At 34.7% G+C, this 20,897-nt stretch overlaps 1 protein-coding gene across 1 annotated transcript in view; it reads right to left on the reverse strand.

Annotated features, from left to right (window-relative positions):
* Positions 1–20,897, reverse strand: part of LOC100373201 (uncharacterized) — a 64,376-nt gene that overhangs the window by 36,411 nt on the left and 7,068 nt on the right. The window contains exon 2 of the mRNA XM_002731961.3: positions 4,494–4,642. Within this exon, the coding sequence (XP_002732007.2) occupies positions 4,494–4,642 (149 nt within the window). The remainder of the gene's footprint in view (positions 1–4,493; positions 4,643–20,897) is intronic.

Consider the following 20,897-nt stretch of genomic DNA (forward strand, 5'->3'; position numbering starts at 1 on the left):
CTTATCATTTAATAGTATGAAACGTCTCATATTTTATACTACACAAGATTATTTCCATGAATTATCACTTTTATTGTCAACCTACCAGATAGTTGATAAGCATGTATGTCATTTCTAACTATGTAAACATCTGAAGTTCAGTTTTAGATAGTATGCGTACAATGCTTTTTTTAAAACAAAATAATGACATAGAAGGATTAATGACAGTTAAAATGTTATTCTACTAGCAAATATAAGATGCAAAAAACATACCAGACAAAACAGTATATAATGTTTACGGTGCTGAAAAATTATCATGTTTCGGAGAACTCAAAAGAATGTTTATAATGTGTATTTACAATCACGACAACTTTTTTGCGTGACGGAAACTAATGAGCTGTCCAATAATAAAATATATAATGAAAACAAATCTTAAATCAAAAAATATGTTATTAGTATGACAACATTGCTGATTGAAAACACGTTGTCTAGTTTGAAGGATAAATTTAACAATGAGGTACTTATATTGAAAGTGAAACATATTGAGGGCATTTTGCTTGTTGAATATTATCAACATGAAGCTATTAAATTTCTTTTATTTTAAGAATTAACCAGGTTAAAACGGAGAATATTCTGATATATAGTCATTTTCCATCAAAGTTACCGAATATTTTGTGAAATTTTTGACTTTTGACACATAAAATATAGGTCTAAATTACCTCCAGAATAAGGATATGTTATCGATTTGATCATCTAATTTATGCGTGTGCATGTAATTTGCACCATTGAACAAGTGTACACATATTTGTGGAATATCCAACGTCAGTCTGTACATATGATTTGTCATCAATCATTTTTTTCATTCAGTGTCAACCTACTTATTCTATTGCCATTTTATATAATGGTAGCATTAACGCAATGGCTTAACTAGACTAAGCATTTTCAGATCTTTCTTTCTTTTTAAGAAAATTCTAAATATAAGGCAGCATCGCACATACTTCTTCTACGTATTTGCTAATGTATTCAAATATTGGACAACGTTTCTAGAATAAAAGGCGTTATTCGCAAATTCTAACATCAATACTTTGAATGAAGCTTACTGATAAATGAAGTGAAATATACATTTGCCGAGGCACAGTTTTTTAAATCTAATTAAATGTTAAACTTTAACGTTTTTAGAAATTTTCAAATCAACCTAACACATTGGTTGGAAAATTGTCAGAAACTTCAGTTGTAGTGTTGGCATAACATAAACTATGATTACACTCTTGGTAAAAATGTCAGCGATCACAAATCTCAGTCATAATTTCGATTTAAATTGATTGTAGTTATTATTAAATCATAGAATCTCTTACAATTTTCAATATTTTTTTTTCAAATATTAAGTCATTGTGGATATCATGGACTTTTTGATAAATTTTAAGCTAATAACATCACAATAATATATTTGCTGTAGACAATAGGATTTTACCAACCAATGTTACCTGTATATCATTTTACTAGATATGTACATGGCAAGTTGTATATATGTAATAGTATATCGTTTCTTGTGAATTGAACATCAATTTATAACCAAGGAAATATTATTTCAAATTTTTCTGGATGAATATCACATAAATGCAACGTTATTGGTCTATTATTATAAATAAATTTTATTAGAATGAGAGCTCAGTTTTACTTCATAAATATGCAAATACGTAAGTATCATAAAACAATAATAATGCACAAGTCTGTTATTATTACGATGATGCACAATTTGGTTTTCAAACTGAACAATTTTAGCATCCTACAAATTTACATACAAATTAAATATGAAAATTAGGTGATTAGCATATCGTGATCAAATATTCATGCATAGATATTCGCATTTTTACCGATTGTGTTATATATAAAAAAAAATATTTCTCAAGCCTGAAATTGAAAACAATATGGTTGTTTAATTCTATTTTCATACAATTAGAAAACAGTTGCCAGGAAAGGACCCTTACCACCATTTTCGCCATCCAATTTGCTATCTTTGTATATGATAAACGGCGAAAAAGAGGTAAGTTGTATTTTGCATAAGATGGGAAGGAATAACACATTAAATAATGTTTTTTGTGTGTGATAAATTAACCATACGTCTAGTTCCACCATGTGTCTAGGCGGTGTTGTATTGGTATATGATAGATTTCATGAATTGTCATAAATTCAGTAGAAAGTGCGAGTGGGTTATCTGTCATGCCTGCTATGATGGTTCCTTGAAACTATGGCGATCTGGGTCTACCAACACACATTGCCGTTGTTCCTGGCAGTGGTTACCGACGACTGGGCATTGTGTGATGTAGGGGTTAGGACGATGCAGCAACGACGACCGTTTGAACGCGTAGCAGAGGTCGATGCGTTCCGTTCCCGTACTGCCTGAATGTGGTTTGTAGTGATAGTTCTATAGGAGATGCACTAATACAAAATAGACATTTTAACGCGTCTATGACACTTTTAAACACATCCCCCATACCGCGTTTTACCATCGTCCGATTCGCACGATTTTGCGATTTTGCTGAAGTCGAACAACCATGACTGTCAATACGAACCCGTGCATGGTCATGTCAGGAAATGCTGTATTTAACTATATATTTAACTATATATATAATTTATATTGAATGAATTGATTGGACGCGCGAAGGAGTCGGATCCATCAATCAGCATTCCTGTTACAATAACACCATCGATTTCAAATTAAAACCAATATATTTTATGGTATTTTATCACGTCATATCTTAACTGAAAATAACACGCGACTTGGCGCTCGATTTCCCATGGAAATGATTCACAACGCTTAACCTCGTGTTTCATTTGTATGGGAAACGCACTAGAGCATGCGCCATTGGGTTTGATTACAGGTTTATAGTGTGAATTCTACCAAGCTGAGTTAACGGCCGAATAAATAAAACTTGCCTTGCTTGTTTCCGTTTACAAAACTATGTTAATTAATCATGTGAATGACAATTACCGCTCAAAGGCTAATTTGCTGGTTGCTTTAGACCGATCATCAGTTAGATTTGTTTTGAATTCCTATGTTTGAGATCACGACTGGGAACACCGGGCACACAAATTATCGTCTAAAGCTACTATGATTCATTTGCTTTAATTTGCCAACCACCAGTAGTAAAGTCGATATTGTCTTTGTCAAGAAATATACCCGGTGTAGAACATCAACAAAATGAACAATCGAAGTCGCTAACGAATGTGCCTGAATTGCGAAGATTCTCAGTTTATGGTGTTCAGCAGAACCGGGTCGATGCTCAATTATGGTATTACGAGGTCCGTGAGGCGCTATTATATGAAATGTGAATGACGTCTACATTTGCATAATCTGTAAAATGACACTGTAACAGGTGGATGTCCATATAGTTCTGTCCAATACATTTTTCAAACGTTTAAGATTATATTTTATTTCATTCACGAGTCGTTGTGCAATTAAATGTAAAATTCCATAGAGGGGAATGAATTAGCGATTAATAAATAATTGTTTTACACGCTACTCCCGACCGCAGCACAACGCAACGTCAAAGGATCCGGCATATTTCTCATTTGGACAATTTCTTGATTCTAGAATTTTCGTGTGTAAATATATTGTTACGATGTTCAGGTAAAATACAGCATACGTAATCAACTTCATACAATCGTATGTTATCATTCGGCATACGTCTAAAAAGACTTCTACAATAAATTGTATCAGTTGTTGGCCTGTTAGTTGCAGGTTGAACGGTTTTGATTGTAATGTACTAAGCTCATTTTCACCGTGGAATTACCTTGTCGGCAGTGATCACAATCCAGTTATGACGTCAATAGAGACAGGATTAATTTTTCAGTCTTGCCTTCGGTTAATAATTGGTGCAGAATTCCCACACCATTGACAAGCAGTCATAATTGACTTATGGCAACTAGACTACACCATGTTACCATCGTCATGTACACATTTGTTGTTTAATCGTCGGATGCTAAATTGAAATTACACGTACATACGCGGCATTTGCGTATTCCGCCCCTGTTCTAATTGGCACATTCGTACGCTTTACCCTTTTCATCTATTCATAAGAGCAACGCTTTACCTGACATGTGTCGACTTAAATGATTGAGTTTTATAAATTCTTTAGAGCTGCATGCCGGACTAAAAACGATTATTCGCCATATTTGAATTTTCGAAGGTCACACGAACGACTCAAGCGTATGGAAGATATGCTGGTGTAATTGAAAACATGATGCTGTCTTATAGTAGAGTTTCAATGTCCGTAATTACCTACAGTGTAATATATCAATTGCGTGTGAATATGCAATCCAATCTGCCCTATTTGGGTACATACACATTCAGAATGTTTTGATACGCCATAAGAATTTATTTATTGCAACGAACATTTAGAAATGAACACATGTATAATCTTCATGCCGTGCATAATGGTTTTGAATACTAGTATTCACTCGCACTAGTATTACCACGTATTCTCATTATATAGATAATCTTCAAAACATACCTTTTCAGATCTATCTGCATAATTGACTTCTTTTTTATTTAGTCCTTCTTTTATTAATTCCTTGAGGCGCTCTTCATCACAGTCCTGACACGCGTTTAAAAACGCAGACTCCAACCTTCTTGATTCATTGTCACTCGCCATGACAACTACTAATGGATGTAAATCAAATAAAATGTGCACTTGAGTGGCATGCCGTTATCAGCAGTTTGTTATTCACCCCAACATCAAGAAAAAAAGATTTTATTCATATTATTTCAGAAAATAAAAAAAAAATCGTCTCACATTGCAATTTTCACATTCGTTGTTTACATCCAGAATGTACTTACATATGTCGTATATCGCAGATCAAATTAACAAGAAAACATATCTTTTTTCTTATACTAGTCTCGCATCAATGGAAGTCCCGTGAACATGTCATATAGTCGTATAGTCACTCCAAATATCAGTGTGATTCTCTCTTAAAGGCATTGTTATTATCGCCGAGTCGTTGCATGACGCATTTTACTCAATTGAAACCCTCAACGTCATTCAGTATGTCATTATAAAATGCTCTCGAAGTTCAATATAACCTGAAGGCCAAGAGTGATGTCAAACAAAACCTAATAAGAGCACATCGCGTTAATTCTGTACATGTATCCGGCACGTAGCCTTTTATTTCCATTTAGTGTCTGAAGACGCTTGGTTAGTATTTGTTAATGTAATCTTATGTTAAATTTTCAGTTATTTGCCCCAGGATGATTTAAAAGGGAATATATCTAGAAGAGCGACGCATGTGATTCTATATTACGTTATTCTGTTACAAATTGATTATAATATAATGCGACATTATAATTCGAAGTAAGCATACTATATGAGCGACATATTTGTATTGCTTATTAAGAAACGTCTAAAGCTGCGAGTAGGAAGGTTATTTAGTCATATTATGTCGAGTACATTTTGGGCCACGCTTACGTGATACAAATCGCCATTGAACCGAACGGAGTAACATTTAGACATGATTTTGACTCTTTGTATAACCAACAGAGACGCAAACCAAATTCGGATTACTCAATCGCTGGTAATGTGTAATGTAAGAATGTTTGCATACGTAATTGCAATTTTGAATTAGTTCGATGATTGGGTATCATATTAACAAAGACGGTGACGTTAACTGTTAAGCAGATTAACAAGTACAAACTGAGACGTTATCAAGCTTTGATTAGGTATTGTTTTAGGTGATTGGGAGGAATTGAAGGCGACACCGGCGGTAAGTGCAAGTCGCATCCAGGTCAAACCTCATACTTGTGATTTCAATTGGACGGGCGCATTGGATTGTGGGAAAATCAATGTTTATCAACACAAATATCGCATATGCGCAGCGCGATTACCACTACCCTTTAAACAGATATATTTCATTTCAATGCTTTTGTAAATTATGGAAAAGAATTATATGTAGCTCAGGTTTAAAGATGTGAGAGTAGTTCGATGTGTACCAAAATGCACCATGCCCCTCCAGTAGCTAATTAATTCCAATATAAGTGTCGGTTTCAACATGCTAACTAAACAGAGTGTTTTCAAATGCGTTTCATATACATGTACATGTCTATGTATTTCAATACCTGAACGTATATCGCAGTCGAATACTGTTGCAATTTACAATCACGCCTTTGGGCAAGCAGTAAACATGGCAAGACATCATATTACCCAATTAACTGTTATATAGATTCCCAGCAGAGCAGAACGAGAACGTTTGTTTCTCTGCATTGCGGGTAAGGAGTGTCCCAAGGTAGTTACACAGAGAACGAGAACGTTTGTTTCTCTGCATTGCGGGTAAGGAGTGTCCCAAGGTAGTTACACATAGAACGAGAACGTTTGTTTCTCTGCATTGCGGGTAAGGAGTGTCTCAAGGTAGTTACACATAGAACGAGAACGTTTGTTTCTCTGCATTGCGGGTAAGGAGTATTCCAAGGTAGTTACACATAGAACGAAAACGTTTGTTTCTCTGCATTGCGGGTAAGGAGTGTCCCAAGGTAGTTACACATAGAACGAGAACGTTTGTTTCTCTGCATTGCGGGTAAGGAGTGTCCCAAGGTAGTTACACAGAGAACGAGAACGTTTGGTTCTCTGCATTGCGGGTAAGGAGGGTTCCAAGGTAGTTACACATAGAACGAGAACGTTTGTTTCTCTGCATTGCGGGTAAGGAGTGTCCCAAGGTAGTTACACATAGAACGAGAACGTTTGTTTTTCTGCATTGCGGGTAAGGAGTGTTCCAAGGTAGTTACACATAGAACGAGAACGTTTGTTTCTCTGCATTGCGGGTAAGGAGTGTCCCAAGGTAGTTACACAGAGAACGACAACGTTTGTTTCTCTGCATTGCGGGTACGGAGTGTCCCAAGGTAGTTACACATAGAACGAGAACGTTTGTTTCTCTGCATTGCGGGTAAGGAGTGTCCCAAGGTAGTTAAACAGAGAACGAGAACGTTTGTTTCTCTGCATTGCGGGTAAGGAGTGTCCCAAGGTAGTTACACATAGAACGAGAACGTTTGTTTCTCTGCATTGCGGGTAAGGAGTGTCCCAAGGTAGTTACACAGAGAACGAGAACGTTTGTTTCTCTGCATTGCGGGTAAGGAGTGTCCCAAGGTAGTTACACATAGAACGAGAACGTTTGTTTCTCTGCATTGCGGGTAAGGAGTGTCCCAAGGTAGTTACACAGAGAACGAGAACGTTTGTTTCTCTGCATTGCAGGTAAGGAGTGTCCCAAGGTAGTTACACATAGAACGAGAACGTTTGTTTCTCTACATTGCGGGTAAGGAGTGTCCTAAGGTAGAACGAGAACGTTTGTTTCTCTGCATTGCGGGTAAGGAGTGTCCCAAGGTAGTTACACATAGAACGCGCAGTTGATCATTCGTGTTAACGTACAAATCTTGCCAGGTAAAAAACATACATACACGACGTATGTTGAAATTGTGATTTAAAGTTAAATAGTTTATATGTCTTTTTACTGAAACGATCAGAGTACTAAAAAATAAACGTAAATCCGAAGCGTCAGAAACACGTGTAATGAACCACACTTGTGAACCGTTTATTTCTTAGTAATTTTGTTTGGGAATAAACAGATGCTCGTTTCTGTATCACGTGCTAGTTATTATTCAAATACGTAATAACCATCGAGATGTTGTTGCGTTTTTGCAGTTGGTTATCATAAAACAATACGGATATATCTATTTTAATGTTGACAAATACTACCATACACCCCAGGTAACGTAAAGTCGAGTTATTCAAATTTAGGTAATCACTTGCCTCTGACGTCATGTGGACTGAGTCTGCAGTGTTACTGACGCAGTCGACATATCCCGCACATTTGGAGCATGCAAATGATCTATTGTGTTGGTGAATGTATAATGACATTCCTGGCCGACGGAAGTATGGTATCACTACTGATGGATCAAATCTACCCTACACTCTGTTTACAATCGTGCGCATTGTATACGCTCTCTGATTTGATAATATTACAAAGATCGGTTAAATACAGTTAAACTACACGCTGCGTAACATACGAGCTAGAACTACAAAGTGTGTAGGACTGTCAACGTAACGTTAATAAAAACATGGCTTTTGAAATAGCATAAGCCACACCACTGGTCGGGACCGTTGGAAATGCCAATAACGACAGACTAGACAAACTAAATGTTCCTATTTATATCAATAGCGAATGCATAATTTTTTGGATGTATCATATTTGGAAAAATTATATCTCACAGAAGACGCTGGTTTGATGCAGTGAAGTTCAAAATATAATAAATATTTTCGGATTTCTATCTCTTTGATACTCGTACGATCAGCGGATGATTGGGGGTATGGTTTGTAATGTAGAATAATATATCAACTCATTTTAACCGTATTACATTTACTATAAACACGTATTTTTTGTTTCTCTGTTTAATAAGTTATTTTGAAATGATGTGAGACAATCAATCTCAACAGTGTGGGAAATGCTATCCCAAGCTTTTGGAGTGGGATTCAATTATTCCAGAACATTCGTGTACAACGTGACATACAATATATGAAGGTGGATGCCCCCAAAAGAAAATCCATATACACCGAACAAAATGAATAATTAATGTGTTAGCAGTCAAAGTAACATCTGGCGTTTGTGTAGTGTCTTGGGAGGCTATTCTTGTTGTTCATCCTACGCAGCATATCATATAATGCCTCTCAGAGGATTTACAATCAATTATAGAGTTTCAAGATTCAATAAGCTTTGAATCTATACCCGGATATAGCGGCGTCAAAAATTAGGCGTCTGTTACGTCCATGTGAAGAGACGTCATGAGTTGTAAGGAGTAGGAGGATGGTCGATGTTGTTGAGAGAAGGTATCATTCACAATATATTGCTGACAATATAGATATATAAGGTTAAAATGCTGACATTTTCATAATTCAGCTGAACTATTAAATGAAGGGAAATGAACGACTCGCCTTCACATTCATATTTTTGTCAGATATAATGAGTTTGCAGTTAAATATGACAATACTGTTACACAGATGTTATCTTAACATATCTATTAATGATTTATATCTCAGATCTCTAATAGAATTAATTTCAATATGACACTGGTTCATATATGGCGAATGCTACAAGTGGAGCAGGATGTGCCCACCTCTTTCTCTTTTCGAACTACCTGATATCACAACTTGTTTGTATACCCATGGGTACGCGTACCGTTCTGCAATGTATTGACTAGTTGTTTTGTTTGTCGCTATTTTGTGATTCCCTATGTGCTCTTTTTAATCATCTACGGCAGGTACGTTATTTCCACTCTTACTGCGGAATTGTAACTCACCGGAAACCACCTGTCAAAAATATTGAGATGACGGACATTACAAAAAGCATTTCAGGTACATTTTGGTGGCTATAAGCCAACATCTTAGCAATATATTTAATACTTTAAAGGTATATTTTAGTTAATAGTTTGTTATAATGACCAATAGCTGTCATCGCCGCAAAATTATTGATTGAAAACAATCGATATGATATGCCACGAACACAGCCTTTACCTCTTTGAGAAAGGGGTAATAAGAGTATTCTATGATATATGTAATATTGACTATTTTCATAACAAATACATGGCCATGATTGGTCACCATATGCCAACCATGGCGCCCTTTATAGACGAGAGACTTCATGTTCGTATAATATATAAAAACTGATTATTAGCAATATTCTAATTAGGTGAGACATCTACAAGCAAACGGCGCTTATTGATATATGTTTTGCTGATGTTAAAAACGCTTAAATCGAAAGTGGTAAAAAGTGCGTGATGATTATTATTTTAATTATTCTTGATCCTTATGCGATGGCCGCCACTGGTCGCGGAATTTTATAATGCACTCAATAAGTGTTACACTTCGATACATATATATTTCAAACAACAAAATATATTGTGAGTTTATTTATCCAATTCTATGTTTGCAAAACTCAGTGTTATTCCACACATCTACATATATTGCATTGTAAAACATATTCTTACTAAATCATTTATGAAATGTGACATTTAATTTTTGTGTGTGATGGGAATAAACCGATTATGACTCAAAGAATGCATAAAATAAAAAATAAAACCCATAAGCGTAAACTGAATCTGATATTATGTCATTTCAAAAGGGATCATTTATGTAGTAGACAGTTCAAAGAATATGTTACATTGCCGCTTAGCATTTCGATATTGATTTATTGAACTGAAAACTTGTGGGATTTGATGTCAGAGGCTGCATAACCAGTTCACTCGATTGCTTTTCAAATCGGTGCAGAACAATTGTGAAATATTTTGAAATATGTGATGTGTATGTTGTGTTTATTACGCACCACCAACAATCATAATATAACGCTTGTTCAATATGGCGTCCTATACGACGCATACAACAAACACAAAACATTGTTTGCACTGCGCAAGTTATGCCAAACCCATTTCATCTTTGAAAAGAACTATCGATTATATTCATATTTTAATGTTTCAAGTAATGGACAAACACATCATGTTTCTTTCTCCATCTATGCTTACATTGGAATTTAAATATAACACAATAAAAGTTTAATGAAATAATTCAATTAAAAACGTTTCACAGAAAACTGAATATTGAGATTGAATATTCAGTGATCAATGTGTGTTTTGTGAGATTGACATGCGCGATTTGATACAAAGTGACGTCGTTACGACATCTGCGTGAAAACACCGTGAAATAGAATGTAATGGCGTTCGTGTTCTTGTTTTTTTCATTGCGACATTCAAGTTGGTACTTGCAGAAGTACATACATACTAAAAGCATTATAATATTGAAAAAAAAGTAAACAAAATGTTATCCATACAATAAGGGATAGAGGTGAATTTAAGTATTTCTTTTTAGTAATTCAGTGTTTCTGCTCGCAAATATTCCCTTAAAAAGCACATATCACAAGTTCGTGGTAGCCGTTAGAACATACATCTAATTCAAATTAACTCAAGAAACCATCATATAGATAAACATTCAACTACGCGTAATACTTTTACCACTATATGCGCCATGACTATTTCAACTTTACGTTTGGATCATTTGGAAACAATGTAGAGAATTGCCCGCGATCGCATATTCAATTCTCCGACATTAGCATATTATTAATTATTAACATAAAAGACTCCACTCTGTCTATTATTTGCACTGCAACAGGACTCGAACAGGGATGTTGACTTACATCATGATAGACTACATTTCCTTCATTAACAATCCCGCCCACGCCTTGTTGCCATGCAATTGGTAGTGCAAAGCCCTTTATTGCTAAACCATTGTTTGATGTATTTCCCAAGTAAAATTTGAACATCATGACAAATATTATATCATAGATTCAATTTAATTGCGTATGTACCAACCTGTTATTAAAACGATCATTCACCCTTTCAGAAGAAATAAATGAGTATATCCATTGCATACCCAACGGCTATTACATATTGAAATGATACATCTTAATCTTGATAATTATTTTTTTCATATTTTGCGATTTTAATGACGAGATTGGAAATCGATACATTCGGTCTGTTGTCAGGTTTCACAACAAATTAGTTTTTCCTTATTCCAAGTGCTCCAGCACGTAATTTCGCTGTACTTTGAAGCACATTCCAGCGATTTAGTATTATTTTTGCGGCTGTATGTTACATGACAGACCGAATCATTTAACAATCTACTAAATATATGTTATGGAAAATATTTAATAATAAACGTGTAGATTTCTCAATTCCTTAGCTCCGCAATTTTGTTTTTACACGCCACGCCACGACACGCCACGCCAGCCACGCCACGCCACAACACGCCACGCCCACCACGCTACGCCACGCCACATCACGCCATGCAATACAGCAGTTTGTTATTAACAGCTACAAACAAAAGAGTGATTGATAAGAACAACATTGCCTTCACCCATACACGTACATCATTTGGACGTCACAGAAGGGTTCCGTCACTAGAGGGCGCGCAAATTTAACAATGTTTCTGATATTCACTGGGATTCACTATCCAAACATGCATATGAAGCACATTTTATGAATGTCATCTCAAATTTATACATATTCCCAGACATCTGTTTTCCGGAAGTGGAGGTTTCACGTGAAACGGTATTTGATGTCAATGTCCATTTCTTTTTTGCCTGCTAACCAATCATCAATTTCGTCGCCGATTTGCAATAAATCATTGCCTTTTTTGCGACAGAACATTGATGTGCATTCAATTGGTCATAACTGGCATGCTATAAACGAAACTCAAAAATAACATTTTTAAAGCTGAAACTGAAAGCTAAACAATCACGTAAGTTCGATGGAGTGTATGCGGGGATATGTTCGAGACGCTCATACAACTGATACGTGATAATTATTTGTAACACGGTTTAGTATTGTATTATTATGGTTTATTGAACACATGAGAAACAACTATGTCAACTACGCCAGTTAATTTTGACCTCTATAGCAGAATAATTAAATTAGATTGGTGTTTATTTTCATTATACCAGGATATACCAAGCAAAGATTTGTTAACGTGTATTGTATTAAAGTGATTATTGTTGTATTTAGTTTATAGTGTCGCTAAGACTTGAATAATAAATATGACTACACTTTGCGGTTCTCATTACTGTCGCAAAATAATCTTATTGTGTATCTCATCCACGTCAAATAGTTTGACATATGTAATTATGCCCATATACTTTGGGTGCGTATTATGTTAATTCCACTTCTAGTTTATGCATAATTTGTCACATTTGTCGGCACGTTAGCCAAGAGGATCTGTCTATACTTTCAATAACTCCTCTAATATCACACCCCATCATGTATTTCATCATTAGTGTGAATGAACTGACATAAATTGGGAACGTGTGGCGCTACTGATCATTGCAATTTAATAGCATGATATGTCTTGCGCGGCGACAACGATTATGAAATTATTTCTACTATATATCCTATTTATTGACCATAGCTGTTTTTATCCATTTAATAACAATATAAATCCAAGCGTTTTTTTCATTAGATCATCTTACTGAAAAATTACTAAGCATATATTTAATGCAAGATGAAGTATAACGGACTTATCCAAATGTTACCACTTGAGGAGGAAGAATATAATGACGTATAATCGGTGATTGAAGGGTGTTACGTTTCGGCGATAATTGCAATACGTTCAAATTAAAAAAGAAACTGTATTTTAATGCCAGTGCGTATGATAAGCATATAAAACCTCGAAACAAATAACAAATAAGTTTACTGGGACTCAATGTAGCCTGGTTAAATCCATAAGGTAACAAAACGCCAATACTCATAACTATTTCATCTACTAGTACTTTTGAATCTCTTTGATTTGACATTGCATCTGTGCTCTGTATCATGAATATTGTATATATCAACGAAACTCTCTGTTTGACTAACTAAGGGAACATTTCATCAATATCATTTACCATAAATACTGCGTCTATTGTTTAAGCACTCTGTTTGACTCTATAAAGAAACACCGTATGTATGGTCTGTACAATAAATGTTGCGTTTACCATAGACAGTTTTAAATTGAATCTGTAATGAAACATTGCATCGAGTCTGTACCATGAACATCACCTCTATTTCCGAATCTTCCTGAAATAACTCGAGGAACCACTGTATACATAGCCCAAATAAATGTTCCATAAATATTGCATCTATCATTCATTAAACCTCTTGGATTCATAGTGTAGATATGTTACATAAATATTGCGCCCATCATTAAATCTCGCTGATTGAATCGCTATGGAACCAATTTGTTCCTTATCTAAATGTGTTCGGGAAATATTGCGTCTATCATTGGTATATCTGAATGAATCTTGTACGAGAGAATACATCTTCTTCAACATGGCATCGATTATCGAAATTCTCAGATTACACATACAAAGGGACAATGTATTCATTGTATGTTTCACCATTATTGTATCTGTCACTGAAATAAACACTGTGTAATTTGCAACAATCAGCAAACTGGTGTGACTGCGCATCACATTTCGCATATATTTCCAACTAATACTCGAAATGTTTTGGATTCTGAAGCCTGAATTTGAAATCACAATGTGTCAGGTTGACGCACATGATCAATATTGATTCCATCCATCCTGAATAACTTATCTAGGGTTATAGCCATGTTTTTTTGTGACATTTAACATTTTTTTATATTTAGTCATATTTGCTTTTATCTTCTGGTTTGTCAATAATTTGCATAATGGGTACGCAACTAATTAGAAGAAAATACACATAATTGGTATTCTGTGTGTCCGTATAGAACATAAATTAAAGATTTGACACAATATTGAGTATATATGATGGTTATGATAATTCAGCGGCAAGAACAACAGTCTTACAATTTGTTTTTCATCACTGAAAAACGGGATATTGCTTTCGTGCTGACAGCTGCTCTTATTACGGGTCGGCGATATTGTATTGATTAATATATAAATACCAAGTATTAAATTCGAAACGAGAAAGGAAGATTATCTCGTCAATGAGAGAATTGATTATATTGTGATTTTCGATGGCCAATCAATACGAAAGATATTGTCGATAAGGCTGCTTGTAGAATGTAGGATTCGATCGATCGCTGCCTAGTTAATGACTTTTAAGAACACAGACTAGTCGCCAGCAAGTGCAATTGCCTGTAGCATTTACAGATTTAAAACGATTGGCATCCCCGTGTGCTGATATAGTTGTGGCGAAGTGGAATGCGACGTGATCTGGTTGAATTGTCTCGTATAATGCCCATATTTGTGAAATGGCTGGTTAAGCGTGCTCATGCGATGGCGCTTGTGTAACTTATTTGATACTAATGTGTGCAACCAATCACTGATAGTGTTTTCGATCATGATTAGAGAGCAAAAGAGACCTGAGGCAAAATAGTACATTAGGTTGAAAGCTAATCCATGACAGACCTTTTGAAGCGGTCATAGTTGTTGTTATACATAAGTTCACTAACTTATATGACTTTGAGAAAGTCTTGGATAAGGTCAGAAGATGTGTGTTTTCTGGTTTACGAATGAATACCTGTCCTGCCTTGTCCTGCCCTGTCCTGCCTTGCCCTGCCCTGCAGTTTTTTGTGCGCATAGATATCTGTACTGTGTGACATTGCTGCCACGCTGATATATAAAGTTACAATTTTGTTGGAAAATGCAATTTTGCACAATTTTCTATCCCAATTAATTCACCCTCGAATGATTGATAGCAGTGTTCCACCGCATGGATAGTCATTGTCCACCCCTCCCTCCACTTTTCTAAACAAACCCAGATAACCTTCACATTGTTTTAGGTTTATTGTCTTTGGTACTATCATATGAATTTTTAGATTTTGTTAGAACAAACTTAAAATAATAATTGAAATCTCAAGATGCAATTTAGTAATTGATTGGTCAAATTCAAGTTCTAGACAGAAGACTAAATGTTCGACATTTACAAACTAAAAGAAATCATCATAATTTTTTACATATTTCTTTAAATTTAAATATGTGTATTATTACAAACTATTTTAAAACCGATGTTTTACAAATTAAATATTGCATTATATGTAGTGTTTCAAGTCAAGATCAACTGCTTGTATTGTGCAGTTTCATTCTGTGTAGATGTGTCTTATATTATTTGACCTAATCACAAACATCCGGGTTTCCATTGTTCCCTTATACGTGTATTTGACATAGTACTGATCGATGAAACGATGTGCATATGTAGTACAAATGTATTCACGTTCTTTCACCTCAAATCAACCCACCAACATTTACCTTAAACATTATTCTATTTTATTACATTATAATGTACAATATATATGTATGTTTAATTTCGACGAAATTTTTAAGTTAAGAGTACGCCATTTGATTCAATGTTGACGCCACAGATCAGCCAGCCATTCGTAGGCGCGACTTACGGTATTATTTATATATTACGTCGACAGTCACTGTGATGTGATGTGAAGAGTAGAGGTGATATTAAATGTTATTGCGTTAAATTAATATACATGTAAGACTGTATTCTTTCACAGTGAGTGATATATCGTGAGTGATTATTCAGATCAGCCTCATAGTGTTTTTAATCATTTTTAATCGTAATGGTCTTTTATTTTTATTTTATATATTTATATTCCAAAACAAAAGTGCTCAATACAAAGGCTATGTAGAGCGGGTGAATACGGTAATAGAAGAATTAAGGTAGAGATGCAGGTTCGTGGACACTTGGGAGCGCATTTTTTTTTTTTTGCTTTTTATTATTCAAATAGTCTTGGCTATAGACTTTTAACATTATGTAGAATTGTGAATAGAGGAACATACTCAAAATACTTTAAGATTTTAAAATATAGATAACAGGTGCAAACATTCTCTCTTTTGAATGCTTAGCAAGATTTAGCAGGGATGTACATAAATAATAAAAAAGAGACATGGTGAAAAAAAGAAATGACAGGATCTCCATGCACTATATTTAACTTTTTACAAAACGATAATACATTTAAATTTGGAACTGTTACAGCCATTTTAATTATTGGCATTAGCAAACTTCTTACTGAGTGAATTGTTGTGCAAATTAGCAATTATCTCAGCTTATTTTTAGTGCACATCCCAGAACTTAAAAAAAATAGCTCCTAGACGCTTTAACCTTTTGTTTTGAAAATTTTCACAAATGATTGACAATGTGTTTATGTTCAAAACGCCGCCGGGGCATTGTTTTTGGTTGAACAGTGTTACAGCAATCGTACATAAAACTAGCCTGGGTGTTAATTTATGCATAAATATGAAGTAGTGAAATTTGAGTTGCTGCCCTGCAAACTGGTAGGCAGTTTTCAAGACGGCACTCTCTTCATAGTAAACAGATGTACCCATAAACTAATTTTGACAGGAAACAGAAACATGGTTTAGAAGCTATTTTTTTTAAATCACTTTTGACCAAAAAAGCACATTTTTATGCATATTTCAAACTACAGTGTCCATAAGAAAAAAATACTAACAAACTATTAAAATTCATACAATATGCTTTCCGAAAATATTTAGTTTTGTGGACAAGGGAGGTCATCTTGGTTTCCTAATTAACGAATTAAAATACCTGTCAGGTACACTGCATCTCTACCTTAATAAACAACTACATGAATATTGAAAATCGACAGCACTGTTTCGTAAGGTACAAGTATCTCACTCATCAGGAGCTTTATGTTTAATAATTCACTGCACCAAAGAGCATACATTATATAAGGGCTGTTCTGGACTTACTGGTAATGAATTCAAAACAAGATACAGAAACCACACGGCCTCATTTCGCAATCAGGCCTCCAGAAATGCGACAGAACTAAGTAAACACGTCTGGTCACTCAAAGGAAAAGATATTAAATATAAAATACAATGGAAAATTCTTGCTCGCGGTAGCCCGTATAATAGCTCCAGCAAACGATGTATTTTATGTTTGAAAGAAAAAATCATCATAATTTTTAGACCCCACCACTCCACACTAAACAAAAGAAATGAACTCGTGTCATCATGCCAACACAGAAGAAAAGCTCTAATATGTAACAACTAAACTTTCTATTTAATTTTAATTAATATGTTAATTTGCGAAGCTTATAATTTATGCTCTTTGGTGCAGTGAATTATTAAACATAAAGCTCCTATTAAGTGAGGTACGAAACAGTGCTGTCGAGTTTCAATATTCATGTAGTTGTTTATTAATTCCTCTATCACCGTATGTAACATCTGTGTATGTCAGAGCATAATTTTATAACAAATTATATTGAATGTGGAAAATGCCTACCAGCAAAAGTTGTGCTGTGCTATTGACAACATCATTTACGCGAAATAAATGACGGGCGCGTCCAACTAGTGGAACGTATAGACACGTTAAAAGCACTACAAGTTCTTGATATTTCTACAAAACGTATGACAAGAATTAAATACAAAATGTGTGCATGGAAACAATGACTTTCCTATCTTAATCTACACCGTCAAACCCACCTGTCATTTTGAATGAAAAATACTTGCAATTTAGGATTCGATTTCCAATAGAAAGAACAAAACATCGTATTTAAATGCCCTGTTGTAGCCATTGCATATAGCCTACCTGCTAATACTAATGGAATATTATGATAACAAATCTAGCTCAAATTGCTCATTTGTATTTCTTATCATGTAAAGCTGATGTTATTTTAATACTAATTTTGACTTCAAATACCCGTTTTATCATTCTCGCATTTACCACAACAAAAACTAAACCTTTGGATTCGTGCGTTGGCAAGAGTTCAAGTTATTACCCAACAAATGTGTTCATGTTGCGTGATATATGATAAGGGTTTATTCACATAAAATAATATATCTATAATTATAACATGAAAGGTAATATTTACCAGCACGGGCTGAACCTAAACACCTCGTGATCTTGTTTCTATAGCAGGAAGTTAACCACGTGACACTTCTTGTCTCGTTATTATGAAGAATATATATATGTATCTGTTCTGGTTAGACGTAGTTCATTCGTTTAAAATCATCTGAGTATCGTACGTTCAATGATTCGTGTTCGAATGCATGCGAAAATCTTTTTGATTACACCCTATAGGGTATGTGAATAAAATCTACATCGTCAAACATGACCCTGGGCTTCGAAAACAAACTCCAAATGTCTGACACGAATCAATTGCCCGTCTATTTAAAGCATATAGTTTGTGCGACGAGAAATAGGTCGCATAAAGAGGTGTTCTATATTGTATCCGACTAATACAATAACATACATATAATTATACGCAACTTGCGCCGAATGCAGTGAATTAGAAACCAAAATTCTGTTTGTTTGTTCAATTTGTTATGTATAAGCCGATACATTTCTCTGAATATAATAATAGCATAAAATCAATCTTTATAGTTCTATGTTGAGCATATATATATATATATATATATATATATATATACATCGTAAATTTTCTTCATATGTTTTTATTGTCGTGAGACGTTGCTATGTCAACATACATATGTTTCATAAAACAGTTGTTGTAGTGTACTACATCAACTTGATACAAGGTCGATTTTTTTTTAAAAATATAAATTGAACAAAACTGTTGCCGGTACAGTTCTATTAAGAGTGAAAAGGGAAATCTTGTTATTTCCAATCTAAAATCGCAGGACCATCTGCTTAAAATCGATTATCTTATTAATCATGCGCTAAATATGCACAGTCCGCGTATGCTTACTTTTAGGAGAAGGTCAATACTGTGGGAACATTATGGACAATAAACCCATAAACACTTAATCCGACGAATCTAAAGGGGACGTACATACGTGCCACCATTTGCCATATCACGTTGCCTTTCAGAAAGAGAGATAGAACGTGACTGTGTACCGAACACGATTCATGGAGCTACATATACAACTGTGTGTCAGATGTGTAATGTCACTGTGTTTTCGGTAATATGGGTAATATGGGTTTGTAATATGGGTATATTGAAGACGAGCGCATCATACTACATTGGGCGAACATGTAACAGCAACATCTCATTGATTTTATTTCAAACAAAATCCATACATTACGTGTATAATGTAGGTGATTCGACGTTGAATATAGACCAACTGCATGTTTATTGGTAAATATGAAATTGTTATACAATAATGTTATGATGGCTCACAATGGATCACAATAAATACACCAACGGTACATTGAAAGCTTAAAAGGAATATTTGCAAGTTTTGAATAGCAGGAAGTAATTTTGTAATTATTGTTTTGTTTTTACCTGATACCAGTTGTTAAATCAGTTAATCGCGTTGCAACAAAAACCAAACATTGTCACATGAGAGCTATCGGATCTGTTTTACGATGAATATCATTATTTTGTTTATACATCACGAATTTTCGAAAATTAGATAAATTATTAATGATAACTTACCAGCACGTAAACTTTCAACAAACTGGTATATTGGTTCAGTAATAATTGATGATAGAATGTCTTAAACTCAAGTAACTATGAATCGGTTTTCCACAACCAATCCAATAAGTACGGTTCGATTCCATTTTAAGAAGATTATCTTAGTGTAAGGCGATGCTGTTCATGGATTATTGATTTCCTTATAATACGATACAGGTTGCAATAAAGAGCTTATAACATTTTAGCATTTGTTCTTGGCATTTTGGTGTGTTAGTCTAAAGCAAGATAAAGGAGTTTACGTTCGGAAAAAATACGTTTATATTAAAATATAAACAAATGAACATGATAATTATTAAACCTGTATGCGCGTAGCTATTAGGGTTTCAATAATATAAACGTTCCGTTATGTATGTCTGTACTGTACGGTTTCATAGACATATTGAAATAGACAGGCAGAGATGAAAGAAACGTGCGTGCGTTGTTGAGTCAATGTTTGGAAAATTGGAATTGTAGTTTGTAAACATTACCTTAAAAAACGAAAGTCTATGTGGCCGATAGCAGCAATAAACATCCACATATACATTTATGGTCACGAACCATATTATCACGTAAAGAAATGTATTTTCAGATGAACGTCTAACTGCTTGCATGACCAATTGAATTGCCGGGATTACCCGGTACAATTATTACGCTGCTTTCTCGCATACAACACGTGGGATTTACGTCATAGCTAGTGCATGAATCTGTAAGGAATATTCACGTACTTAATAATGGAATTTCGACAACAACTTATGTTTATTATTTCACTAAAGTGTACAAGTTATTCAGATTTTATGTATGCGGCATTTGTGACTTCGATGTTTAGCATAGAATCGGCGTAAATTCGTTCATGTCGTGACACGTTCATCAACAACTCACAGCTGACAATTGTGGTATTCTGAAGTGCGTATTTGTCTTTATCCAAACTATTAAGACTCAATGTTGTACGATATCGCTAACATCTTTGATATGCAAATTGTGACA

The sequence above is a fragment of the Saccoglossus kowalevskii genome, chromosome 22 (assembly GCF_978046115.1).
Source record: "Saccoglossus kowalevskii chromosome 22, keSacKowa6.1, whole genome shotgun sequence".
Lineage (NCBI taxonomy): Eukaryota > Metazoa > Hemichordata > Enteropneusta > Harrimaniidae > Saccoglossus > Saccoglossus kowalevskii.